This window comes from Lycorma delicatula, chromosome 4, assembly GCF_047948215.1.
Source record: "Lycorma delicatula isolate Av1 chromosome 4, ASM4794821v1, whole genome shotgun sequence".
NCBI lineage: Eukaryota > Metazoa > Arthropoda > Insecta > Hemiptera > Fulgoridae > Lycorma > Lycorma delicatula.
Genome location: NC_134458.1, coordinates 60,688,977 through 60,702,880, shown reverse-complemented (window position 1 = coordinate 60,702,880; position 13,904 = coordinate 60,688,977). Strand labels below are relative to the sequence as shown.

At 32.0% G+C, this 13,904-nt stretch overlaps 1 protein-coding gene across 1 annotated transcript in view; it reads left to right on the top strand.

Moving 5' to 3' along the window:
- Positions 1–12,421: 12,421 nt before the first annotated feature.
- Positions 12,422–13,904, top strand: part of Pdhb (Pyruvate dehydrogenase E1 beta subunit) — a 28,538-nt gene continuing 27,055 nt past the window's right edge. Inside the window, exons 1-2 of the mRNA XM_075363075.1 lie at positions 12,422–12,605; positions 12,701–12,763. Of these exons, the coding sequence (XP_075219190.1) occupies positions 12,570–12,605; positions 12,701–12,763 (99 nt within the window). The 5' untranslated portion in view covers positions 12,422–12,569. The remainder of the gene's footprint in view (positions 12,606–12,700; positions 12,764–13,904) is intronic.

Genomic DNA, 13,904 nt, shown 5'->3' with positions numbered 1-13,904 from the left:
AATATTAACGTTTCCTTAATTTCTACAAAATTTTACAATATCCAGCCTTCATAAATAGAATACTTTTGGTCGGGATGGGCTATATACACAGCTATAATTAACTTTGTGTAGATTTGTTCCAAAAATATTATAAATAAACAACATTGTTGTAAACTACGGCTCTACAATGGACCTACGTTTACATAAGGATGCCTTCCCGCTTATCTTTCGAAAGTAAATTTTTAATTCATAAGTATAAAATTATAGTACTCATAAGCTTTAAGTTCACACGCTTTTATATAAAATTTAATTTACTTTAAATATGCTTAGTATTATGTGAAATATAAATTTTTGAGTTTTTATATTTAGTATTTTCATGTATTTACCTTAACATTATTCATCAAGTTTATATTTTAAATAATTAATGTGAACATTAATCTTTTCGGGATTAACATACCGTAAATCCTATTTTTTGCTCAGACTAGGTTATTTTATTAAGTTACTCATCTTAATGTTATCATTCTCTGTATGATTTATCGGTTCACATTCACTAGGAATAAATATTATTTTAATCCATTTCAAAATTTGAAACTATTTTTTTCTTTAATTGTAAACAAATTCTAAAATACAATTTTTATTATAAACATAAACAAAATTAGTCCTTCCTTTGAATAAAACTAAGGACTTGTCAATACTGCATTTTGAAAAGGATAAAATACATTTGAGAAATTCTTTTAAAATTTATCTAATAATTTTTGAATTTTGAGAAGACAGTTGATCTTTATTATCAGCAAAATGAAGAATACTAAGAAAATCCAAATATCTGTCTCTAGCCATCATTTCAGAAAATACTGGTGACCTGTACTCTTTATAGATTTTTTCTTATTTCTTGGTACAATCATGTTTAAACTCAAAAATGCATACAATTCATCTGTCGGTTGGTTTCCATCACTGTAAATTTGAATGAGCAAAATTGGTTTGTTTAGAGGCTTGGGTATAATATGCGTTTGTTTCATTCACTATATGTTCCAATAATTTCAGGTATTATTAGAGCTTTAATAAGAATTAATAAATCCTGAACAGGAATGAAACGAATCGGCCATGTTTACTAACAGAGTTCAACAAATCTTACAGAACCTAGTTTTAGAATGCTGGTAACATGATTTTATTCTCTCTATCTCCAGCTGTTAGCTGCAGCTTATTGATAGTGCAAATAGTTTATTTTAAAGCCAAAAAAGTGCAGCACATATCAGTGAAAGAATTATATTAGTCACATTAACATGATGATAGTACACAAATGATGAATTTCTAAAATCAATTTATGCGATTGTAGTCTGTGCGGAAGTTTACTGCAGCTGTGTAAGCGCGACGCCAGTTCCAAAAAGGTTAATCACATCTATTTTTTAAAAATATTTTTACAATTAATTATGTATTCTGTAATGGTGTGCTGATCAGGGTTTTACAGGACTTCTAATCAGTAGGTATGCTGCTCTACAGCTGTACAGTATTTGTCTTATTGGATCAAGGGAAATCAGGTAAAATCGTGATCAGAGTAGCAGAAGGACTGGATGAAATTCCCTCTGCAATATTGAAGGCATTCTTTCTGTCTATTTTAAATGTGTTTACATATGTTTAAAATCATGGTTTTGTAGAAGGTGTTTTAAGGAAGGAAAGGTTAAGAAAAAACCTTATATTCTTAAAATTAATTTTTACAAACATTTTTAACTTTGTATTGTTTCTACCTGTCAACATGAAACTTATTTCCATTTTCTACTTCAGATGAGGAGGAGTTATCAGGGAGGAAACAATTTTTACAACCTTACCAGAGGGATATTATGAAAAAACCTCCCACCCCAAATAAAATAACCAACTTCATTAAAAGAAAAGGGATCTCAATTTGACTGTCATTTTTCTTCTTTATTTTCAAGAGGAATTTCTTCTGGTGGTCCCATTTAAAGGTTTTTAAAGGAAATAAAAACAAAATATGCACATACAATAAATACACAGTCTATAAAGATGATTTAAAGATATTTTTCATTTTTAGTCCATCACTATTAAATAAATATTGGACTGTTATAGTACAGCGATATATTCTGATGTAATATATTGATGTTATACAGGTGTTAAAAGTGTGATCAAGCAAATATTTGGGAATATTAGTGGGAAAAATCAAAATAATATACATTCCCACATCCCAAACAATGTTAGCTTACAGATAATTGCTTAATATTATTTAATAATATTGCTGATAGAACTAAGCTTAGTTGATTAACTGGAATTTTTCTCCTTCCTCCCCTCTAGATTACCAACAGCATACCTGCAATTTCTTCTTAGAAACTTATCAATGACTATGATTTCTTAGAAACTTATAAAAACTTATCAATTAAACAATTTGAATAATGCTTAAAATTAAACTTAAAAACTAGTTATAGTGTAAAATAGTTATTAAAATAGTAATAGTTATGTGATAGTCATGCTCACTCTGTGCCCACCAACTTCACATCAATCTATCAGCTATAACTTTGTTTATAATTATGTATATTAAAATAAATGTCACAATTAAAATATAATGGGGATGCACTCTCCTTGTTAGGCAGCTAGACTTGTTTGCTACTACAGAGCTATCATTTAGCCACATGTACACCTGAATGATGTATAGATGCTACTGCCAAGTTAGTCTGTACTCTATTATTATCATTAGCTGAATTACATTCAAGTGACCATAATACAGCTGCTGACTAGATATATATTAAAAAAAAAAAAAACTGAGGTTTTATAACTTTATATGATGATAGGTGAACAAAGTAGCTTCTTTGAGGAATTCACACACAGTCTAGATTGCTATTAATGAAAGTCCAATTTTCCCATTAGCCTTGAAGTTCCAACGTGATACTGTCTCCAGTCCCCAAAGTGCAAAGAATTAGGTGTTAAATTAACTGGACTATCCCTCCACAGGCATAAGATTCATCAGTCACAAGACAAATATTGTTAATTATTGGGTATAATTGTAATGACGGCACTGAGCCTGAGGAACCACTCTCATATTGGCTTTACAGGCATGGTATTTTCTCAAGTCTAGATTTATACACAGACCTTACTACATGTGAAGTCCCATTTGTTCTACCTTGTTTCCAAAATGAGAGCTTGAACCTTCTTTTTTAAGACATTATATGATGACTCAAATTTGAAATGTCTGAGGCATCAGCTACCACTTTCCAGATACAGAAGGTATTTCAGTAACTTCTCAGGAGGTAGTTTCTTGCCAAATACCTCCATTTCCTGCCCTATTCACAATATCCAAGTAGCAGCTATATCTTTACAAACAAATCTGCTGGGAGATCCTTTCCCAAAACTGTAATAACCTTGAAGGTGTATCTCTTAAAGACAACAGTGCAAACAATAAAGGATTTATGCTGGTTACTTCATAAATTTAGAATAAGACTTCTGTTTTGATTCAACTTGTTAATCCAGAAGAAGACCGCTTAAGACATCATTCTTTCCAAAACCTTTTATACACCATCTTTAGGGTACCCAAGGTAAGTCCCAGTTATGACAAGCTATTTTATTAACTTTTGCTTTATCATGGCAGTGTTCACTGCTACCTACCTAATATGATTTCCAAAATCAGCTATTGTCAAGTAGTACTTCCAGGTACCTAAATGGGCTCTGATGCTATTAATCGTGTTTCCTTTTTCAATCACAAGAAAGGAAATGGTGTCTTAACACCAAAATATATTGATAGTCAGCAAGTCTCACCCCAGACAAGGTCACAATAAAGGAGTTTTCGGTGTCAACCCCCTTCATGAATCTTTATTAGTTTCAGTTCTGTGGAGTGATGTGATGTCCATATCATTCTGTTCTCTAAGTCTTTCCTCAATTATCCTCTTAAGCAAATTGCTGGTAACCAACAAGAGGCTGATTGATCAAGAGCCACTATTAAACTCACTCTAACCCCTTTCATCCTTTAAGAGCATCTTAATTAGATCAGTCTTCCAGCAATCTGGAAAGCAACCTCAGTTAAGATACCCAAGGAACAACCCACCAACAGTTCCTCAATTGCCAGCTACTGTACAAGCAATATGTCCAAGGTAAGCTGGTCAATATTTGGTGCTCTCTTAAGTGCCAAACTACTTTATGGAGACGCTGGAAATGACAGCCTACAAGATCAAAGTTGGGCATTTACTTCATGCTTGTATTCCATCCTCTATACTAGCTGTTGCATCTGGTATCGCATTCAGCAATCAGACTCTCTTGATTTGTCTTATGAAATAGCATCCTGGCTCATTCAGCTCACCTCGAATGAAGTCATGCACTATTTCATAAGTTATTAGTCTATGATCAGTAATAATATTTCAGTCTGGACACTTCAGTTAGATAGACAGCTAACTAATTAGTTCACACAGTAATCAAGAATGGAAGGATGAATGGAAGAGTGGAATAATTTTTCACATCGGTTCTCTGTGTACATTCCATATTTTTATCAAGATTTCTTGTCGTTTCTTCAGAGCAGACATTTTTCTACAGACAACATTTTCATTGGCCTATCCAAATCATAAAAAAAGATTAAGAAATCATAAACTTTTTTAAAACAAAAACCAACTTTAATAAGATCTGCACTAAAAACTAAAATATAGTCTTTAAATTAACTTTTTGTAGTAACATTAAAATTTGTAAATTGTTGATAGCTATTTATTTTTTATTTGATACACCTGCACGCCAAAATTAAAAGAAAAATAACTGAAAAACATAATTAATTTTTTGTTTTTGAATATTTTTTAACATTTAAAAAAATTTTTTTTAAGTCTATTACTGCTGGAACTCGTCAAATGAAATTATTATTTTCTAAATGTCATGTTATTACAGTGTAGATAGTTTTTACTTTCATCACAAAGGTTGAGGAAATTTTTTATTAAAATAGCTAATTTTTTTTATGTTAATGAGGTAGAGGAATCCCATTTACAGGCGCCTAGGCAGTGTCGAGCTTGCTAACAGGTTCTGCAAGATATTATTAAGTGCATATGTGTACCTGTGCACTACCAACTAAACTTCCACCCCAGGCTAACCACCACTACTCCTGGAAACCACTTAAGTGGCATTACTTCAGGAAGGAGGTTAAATGCCCACAACACAATCAGACACCACTAACAATAAAGTAGCACCAAACACGCACACACTCCAAGAACAACGCATCACAACAACACATGAAACAACCACAGGCACAATGCCCACAAATAGGCACAACAAAACATGCACACCAGCTCCAACATGCCTCACATCCACACAACAGCCATCAACACACACACATCACACAATACAAACCATCAAGAAGATCACAACAAAGCAATCCATCAGCCACAATAAACACCCGCAGCAGACACAACCAATCACTACACAGACACTCACACTCATTGCACAACTTATAGACAAGCACACCCAACAAAAAGTACACAAAACAGCACTTACCAATATGGCTTCTGAAGTTCTTCAAAGCGACGAGCATGTTATCAGGCACCAAAATGGAGTGCCCACAGCTTCATTGCACCAAGGCGACCTCCACGTGTTCAGGAGACCCCCTACGTACTCAGCCACAGGCCTGTCCAGCCCGGCACCCTATGGTGTCTCCTCCTTGCTGGGACTCCTCAGCTGCATGTAGCTTTCCCATAACTTTTCTAGCAAAGTCCTCAATAGCTTTCCAGTCTTCCTTCCTTACCCTTCATCAGGATTGGCTGATTTTTATCCAGTCTAAACATGTGCTGGTGGCCCAGTTTGTCTAGCATTTCCTTCCATTCTTCCTCTAAGCATGGGCAGCAAAAACAGATGTGCACTGGAGTCTCTGCCACCTCGCACTCACGACACAGGTCCGAAGCATCCAGTTCAAACTTATAAGGGTAAAATCTGAAGCCGCCATTGCCCGCCAGGAAATGGGTACGGCTATACCCCAGCGAGCATGCGACCTTCCACATCAACTCCTCAAATCTCCTAATATTTGGTAAGTTCATTGGCCCTTAATGCTCTGGTCCCATCTCTCCTGTTACTTTACCATCAACTCATCATGTGTAAGCTCAATTACATGCTTCCTCTCATCAGGTGATAAATGTTTCTTCTCTCTTAACCTTATGTAAATAGCTTAATGCGATAGCTAATACCTAATGAAATAGCCTAATGTATTATCATTTGAAGTGCTTTAATCAACACTTCATAATATCTTAAGACAGAATACTTCAACACAGGATCAATCATGGCCCAATTATTTATAACTACTGCTGCAAAACAACTTACAACATTTTTTTAAAATTCTTCTTTTGATAAGAAAACAAATAGATGATAAGGCTGTAGTTGACTTTATACTCAATGCAAATACCAGGATCGTACATCATCACTATCAGAATATTTATTATGTATGTTTACCCTTGATTCTGTTGAGTTCAAGTCCTTACTTGAACTATAAATTTAAATTAATGTAAAAACCTTACTGATGTTATACTTGTTTTAGATGAACAGATACATTTTATTTTAATTAGTGCTACAGTAAGATTTTTTTTATTAATTTAAATTAAAAATATATTTTATAAATTTGATTTATATTAGAATATGAAAAAAAAAAATAATGCCAAGCCACCACATATTATACTTTCTTCTACTTATTAATTGCCTCTTTATTACCAGAGATCAACTCCATAACAGTTTTTCCCTAAAACATTAAAGAGAGGATCTAAATATTACATATTTTGATAAGAAAATGATCTAGTTAATGGTCATAGATGAATTTAGCATATCATTCCCAATTCTTTAGCTAGATAAAACAGGAATTTTCATCATCATCCTGAGTCATCTATTGTGCCATAATGGCACCTTCTAATAGTCAATAATGCAGATGATTCTTTACTGGGTCTGCTACAATGGCAACTCTGCATGTGAGTTTGTCCTGTGATATAATTTTCCTGTCTGGAGGTTATACAAAACCCCAACTACTCATAAAGTACCGTATATAAATACATAAGTATATAAAATACTTATAAAATAAGTTTTCCTCCATTATATATGTCACTAATTCAGTGTAGTTGACAACTACTAATATACACACATGCACAGGGTAGAGAACACTACTCACAAGGAGATAATTTCTAAAGGCAGCTACAAATGCTCATGAATATTTAGAATATATTCTTGAAAAGTACACTGCTCAAGTATACTTGTGGGCTAAGGGACACATAACTGTCACTTGAACAATTTTTGCTTCTAGTTCCAAGCATTTTTGGGTTGTTTATTGTAAGTTCCAACAAAATCATGTATTTGAGTGATGATGGTCATTGCTGCTCTTGTCTTGTATAAAAGAAAACAAAAAAAGAAACACAGCATGTGGTGAAAAGAGTGGGTAAAGAAAAGACATGGTTTTTCTCATGTAAATCTAGTGAGTGAATTATAAATATACTCTGAGGATTGGCATAACTAGTTACGAATGAATCAGTAGATGGATTAAAAATTGTTATCTTGTTACTCCTCTGACACAAAAGACACAGTCAAGAGAAGTTCTATAATGCCCCGTGAAGGATTAGTGGTAACTCTGTGATTTATGAAGGAGGAACTTAAGATATGAAATTTTCAATCATTATATCACCACAGGCATTAAGTTACATAATTCCTGAAATGTGCAATTCAATTTTCCTAGTTTTGTAAGTAGATTATTTAAAGGTAAGTCAAAAAATTAATATTTTTTATCTAATTGTATATTAACCTTAAATCTGGTAATTTAACTGTCAATGTAATTTAAGTAAATTTAAATTGTAATTTGACTGTATTAACAAAATTAGCATTTGTAATGAGAAATAATTAGTAATATGAGTCGTAATGAATATTTACAAATTACCACAATCACTAAAATTTGTAGGTAGAGAGACATTTTCATTTGGGTCTCATATATTTTCTACTATTTACTGAATCAGTTAAGAAAGTAAAGACAGGAGATGCAGCAACATTGTTATTTGAGGCATATGCATAGGCATGATGCTTCGTTTGTGCAGTGGGTGCACAAACAATATGTGCCAATGTCAACTGCCCCTTTTCAGCCCTAAACAGTATTTATTTTTTCATTTTTCTGCTAAAATTCTTTGGTGGTTAGGTAGGTCTTGTACCTACTAAATTTGTAGTCTTATTAGGAGTTTAGTTTCTGAAGATTGATATCCTTTGGTACAGGCTGTTGTTCCTCTGGGATAATTGGCTGTGGCTCTTGATCCGACTCTGCTGTAACAGAAATGAGTCCTTCACTTTCTGTGTTTTCATCAGCTTTTTCCTGGAAAGAAAGGACCACACTTAGAAATTATGATGCCTACTGTAACAAAAAATTGAAAATTTCTGTAATTTTTAATCGTTTTTTACACGGTTATAAAATAGACATATAGGTAAACAGTTTCATATTTTGTTTATTTTTAGTTTGGAACTGTGATTAGTACAAGAGGTGAATTAGATTGGAAATGCTTTAATTTCATCTCTAAAAATGTCAACATAATTATAATAAATTTGTCATTATAAACCCACACAATATAGTCAAAATAAAAAATAACATCTACTATGTATAAAATACTGTCACTATGACACTGAACTAAAGTGCTACCAATTTATGTTACACTACATTTATTTTTAAACAATTAGCTAAGTAAATGGTATTTATTATAACAGTTTATTTCTTCTGTTTTTGTTCTCAAAGACCAAATAAGAGTGGAAAAATGTAGCAGCTGATTTTGAAAACAGGTGGAATTTCCTCACTGCTTGGAGGGATAGGATGGTAAACATGTTCATATAATACCTGCTCAGGAAAACAGGAAGCGGTTCATGGTCAAATTACTTCAATTACACACAGTATACAGTATAAGCATACACACAGTATGATATTAATGGCTATTGCATACACAAGATATGACATTTTGGCGGTATATGGGAGAGTATCTGATGATGGTATTCTTCAAAACACAAGTTTCTTTCAGAAGCTTCAGAATAAATCATTTCATATTCCCAACCCATCACAAGTGATAAATAATTCCAGAATACTGCCCTATGTTTTTGTAGCCGATAATGTCTACAGTAAAAGTAGACATGATAAACCGTTCAGATTTTGAAATGTAAATTCCATGAAAAGCTGACTACTGCAATTGCATATCAAGAGCCCACAAATTATTGGGAATTATGAAAAATGGCATTCATATTATGGCAGCACATTCAGAATTTTCCACACTTCAATAAATTTGCATGTGAATAATATAGAATCTGCTGTAAAATTGTACTGTGGATTGCACAACTTTTTAATCAACTCATTGCCTAATATGTATGCTCCACAAAATAATGTAGATATAGAAAATTAGAAAAACAGTATAATCAAAGGTAGTACATCTGAAAATTCAGATATGTTGTCTTTACAGAACTTTACTACTGGAAACGCAACAAGAGTCAGGGAAGAATTTATAGAGTATTTTGTAAACGAAGGAGAAATGTACTGGCAGCAGAACCTTCTATATATTTGACTTCCACAACATTTAGTATTTCAAAAATTAGTATCTCATATTTCAAAAGCAGTAACATTAAAAAGTAATTATGCAAGTAAATTGTGTAACTACAGTACCACTCACATTAACTGGAAAACTATGAGAATTTTGCTATATTTTCTTAACAGACAGTTGGCAACACTGTATTATGTGTAACAAAACATCTTATCTCTATAATAACATCTCAATAATCTCTTAGAAAGTTGTACACATGTGAGTTTAGTGTTTTGTCAAATATACTGTATTATATATAATGCAATAATTTTTTACGCTTGGTTACTTACTTCCAAACAAGATGCACACAAGACCTCAAAAACATAGCATAATTGTTACCTTATCTTAGCATACAAGCATATCACAGAGTATAATTGCTGAAAAATGTAGGTAGGTTTGGCTAGTATAAAAGAGTTTTAAAGTAGTTTACAAATGCTGGTTCTTTTTGTCGAAAAGAGAAAGAAAATGTGGTTGTAAAAAAAAAGACGACTCCTCAGACAGACCTTTATTGATTAGAAAAAGCAAATTGGATCCTAGGTTATCTGCTGTAAATTTAAATAGAGAAATGAATAAAAAATGGTGCTGATATCCACGTGAGTACTGTTAAATGAAGACTCTAGGAAGTTAGTCAGAGAGCATACAGACCAATGAAAAAGCAACTGCTTACTGCAATAATGAGCAAGAAGCAACTACAGTGGGCTAAAACTTACAAAATGTATACAGTACAACAATGGAAAAAAGTTCTCTTTTTTGATAAATCACATTTTGAAGTCGAGGTACATAAAGTTTATATGCAAAAGTCCAAAAGATGTTACATCATTTTCTGATATCCTGCAAATGCCAAAGGATCCTTCAAAGAAAATGATTTGAGCCTATATAAACTCTCATGGACCAAACAATTGGTTTTAGCAGAAGGAATGATGAATTCTGATAAATACATATCTTTACTCTAGATAAGAGTGGCTCTGCTCTTACAAAAGTTGTTTTCAGCTAGTGACAGGATTTTCCAGTTAGATCTTGCACCTTGCAATATGTCTAAAAAAATGCATAAAGTTCTTCACTGAAATGATATAAATCTTCTTCTATGGCCTGGCAACTCGCCAGACTTCAACATGATTGAGAATCTATGGTCAATTTATAAGTAAAAACTTGCCAAAGAAGACTGTAAAACAAAAATTTCTGTGATTTTTCAATAATCAAGGTATGGTTTCATGACATTGAACTGAAAAAAAAACCATGTGAAAAACTAGTTGAATCAATGCCGAAATGTTGTCAGCAGGTAATAAAGAACAAGGGAGAACATATGGACTGTTAATTTATAAGTCTGTGTGCTCTTTATCATTAAAATTGTGCATTAAGGGGAATTTATTGTTTTTTCAATGAATTTTCCAATTAATTTGAGTAGTACTGTATTTCAATGTATAACCATAATAAGTGTAAAGGGGATTTGTTTGCTTGCTTTGTGTTAATTAAATAATTTAAAAAAATCAAATTTCTTACATTCCCTTTGTTTATTTTGAATACTGAAGCTCTTTACTGTTAATCATTTAAATATTGTAATAACTCATAGTACCACAACTTTGATGATAACTTTGACTGGTACCTGCCCCTAACTTCTGCGATTGTAGTACCTTATTTCTTTTCTTTCTGTAATCGGTTCTTAGGCTGTTTATTTTTTCACAACTTTATCACAATTTGCACTTGGGACCATCTTCTTCAATTTTTTTTATTAACTTTTAACAGGCAGTCTCTCTTTTCATTTTATTGTAGTATTCCACACTTTTAATCTGCCAGAGGCATGATTTCCTGTGATATATGGTAATAAAACTTCAATACTGTCTCTGTGGCCTTTATGTGTATCACTTGTCATGGCAAATTATTAACTTAGATACATGTAAATTAAACAAGAAAATATAAACATAAATATTATATATGCACAACACACAAGAAGAGAAAAATAGAAAGACATGCTAAGCAGGAACAACACATTCACTCTGAACACAGATTTGAACTGCTTGCACAGTGTACTCACATACATGCATCTGTACATGGACATACTTAACTTGTGAAAGTAAAAAGATTGGCAATCCGAACCTTTTCATATGCCTGTACAATTCAAGAACTTATGCAATATCATTTAACAGGTGATCCAGTATGCTTGTATTAATTGTACAAGTGTACATGAATATCTGTATCTCCCTTAAAAGGTTGCCTGGAACCATACAATTTACATATATAATATTTAAGAAGTAATATTTTTTGTATTTGTTTTTCTCAAAAATTAAAAAATATATATTTTTACATGGGGATCAATCAGTTTTTTTTAGATAACCTATATTATTTGAAGATATAACGACAAGAAAGTAGACTGAAAAATACATTTGGATAATTTAAACACATTGAATAAATAGAGATGGTACTTATTCAGAAGTATAAAATAGTAAATTGCTTTGTAATGAATGAAACTGGCATGAACTAACTTGAAATTATACCTAACTTTTCCATACAAAAAATTTATGAAAATGTGCAAGAACACATTTTTGGCCCAATGCTTACGGGTTGGTTTTTGAGTTGCTGTACAAGTCACTGTTTTTCCAAGTATTTATATATTCAATAATGAGTTAGCAAATGGCACATATTTTACAGAAAATGAGATGAGAACAGTCTAAATGAGACGAAAAATGTTACTTAAGCAAAGAATATGTTTAATTTACCCAACAAAGAAAAAACCGATGATAGTAAAATAGGTCTTAATCAGTATAGATACTGCGACAAAATGCTCATACGGGCATTCCCCAAACGAAAAATTTGATACACAAACCAAAAATTCAATATAATGAAAATTTATTCTTCAACAGAGAGGATGTTTCATTCATTCAATACTAGTATGCAACGTTATCGAGATATCGAAGGAAATGTTGTTTAATCTCTTGTGTAACTTTTGTACTTAACAATAAAAAATAAGTTGAATTATTTTGTCTTTCATCGACAGATTTCGCTAATAATCGCACCGTTGTCTTGTCGCGCCGATTGTATCATTTTTAACCTTCATCTATTAACATGTTGTCGTTTTCCACTTCTAGTCCACTCTTGAAGGTAAATTATCTGCTATTTTTTATGATCTATTAAATTAAACTATTTAGTAAATGTGTATGAATTTGTTTTATCAAGTGATCAATTTATTTTTTCAGAAATGTGCGAAACTTCTTTCGAGCCGAACTTTCTCAACATGCAAGATTCTAAGAGCACAGCAAGTGCGTATGCAATGATTTTATAACCGCTAATTATTTAATCATACAATTATCTATTACTGCATGGTATGCGTCTGTAAATTACAAAAAATATAGTTATGTTTAAGAAGTTGTGTTTTGAGCGATTGAAAGTAATGTTATAAACTTATCCTTGAGTCAAGGGCATAAACTAACCTCAAAATTATGTTTTTCTAGTAATCGGCCAGTGTTTCAGTATAGTATTTATATTGATTAATTGCTTATAAATAGCAGAGCGTAAAGATGTCTTTAGTACATTCATTGCTAACTTGAATTAATTATAAAATGGATTGATATTTCCATATTTATGTTGAAACATCCACTATAATTTATTATTGTTAATGGTTTTGACTTTTGTGAGTTCTAAAAGACAATTCATAAAAAGCAATATTTCTTTTAAGTCAACAACAGTTTTGTAGTTTTTAAAAAGTGTTCCCATAAGATTGCTTGCTTATTAGATAATAAATATTTGTTTGCCCTTTATTTCCATATATTCTTTGCACCAGCAGTGACAGAGGTCGTGTTTTGTTTTTGTGTGTACTGTTCATGTATTTGTTGTAGTATCATCTTGTGAGTTACTGGTAAGAATCGTAAATAATCCTGATCCAAATGGAGGTTAACTGTACCTGTGTGAGAAAGTTATGTATATAATTTAGTAAATAATTTAATTTCACTCATTTGGAGACGTTATATGACCCAAGTTGTATGTTGAAAAAACAAACCAGGAATGTTAATAGTTTGGTCAGCTATCAAGGTCGAAACATTACAAAGTCAATTGAAGTACCTATCTATATAGGATTATTTGTTCAAAATAATGAGTAAACTGTGGTTGTAAATAGACTCGCCTTCACTTTTGTTTTACCTGTGAAAATAAGGTGTAACTTTTTGTTTTATGATGGAACAATTGCATTTAATTTATTTCAAAGTTACTTTAGTAGCTGTTGCTTGACTAATTTGTGTGAGAGTTCTGTAGATGGCATGAATCAATACAAATGGCTCAAATTTTGGCAGCAGTTTGATTATTTAGATTGTGTTCATTTCTCTTGTGCTACTTACCAACTTATTAAAATATTTAAAAATAGAACTGTTGACCAGAATTTTCAAAAAAGTTGAATTAATTCAATGT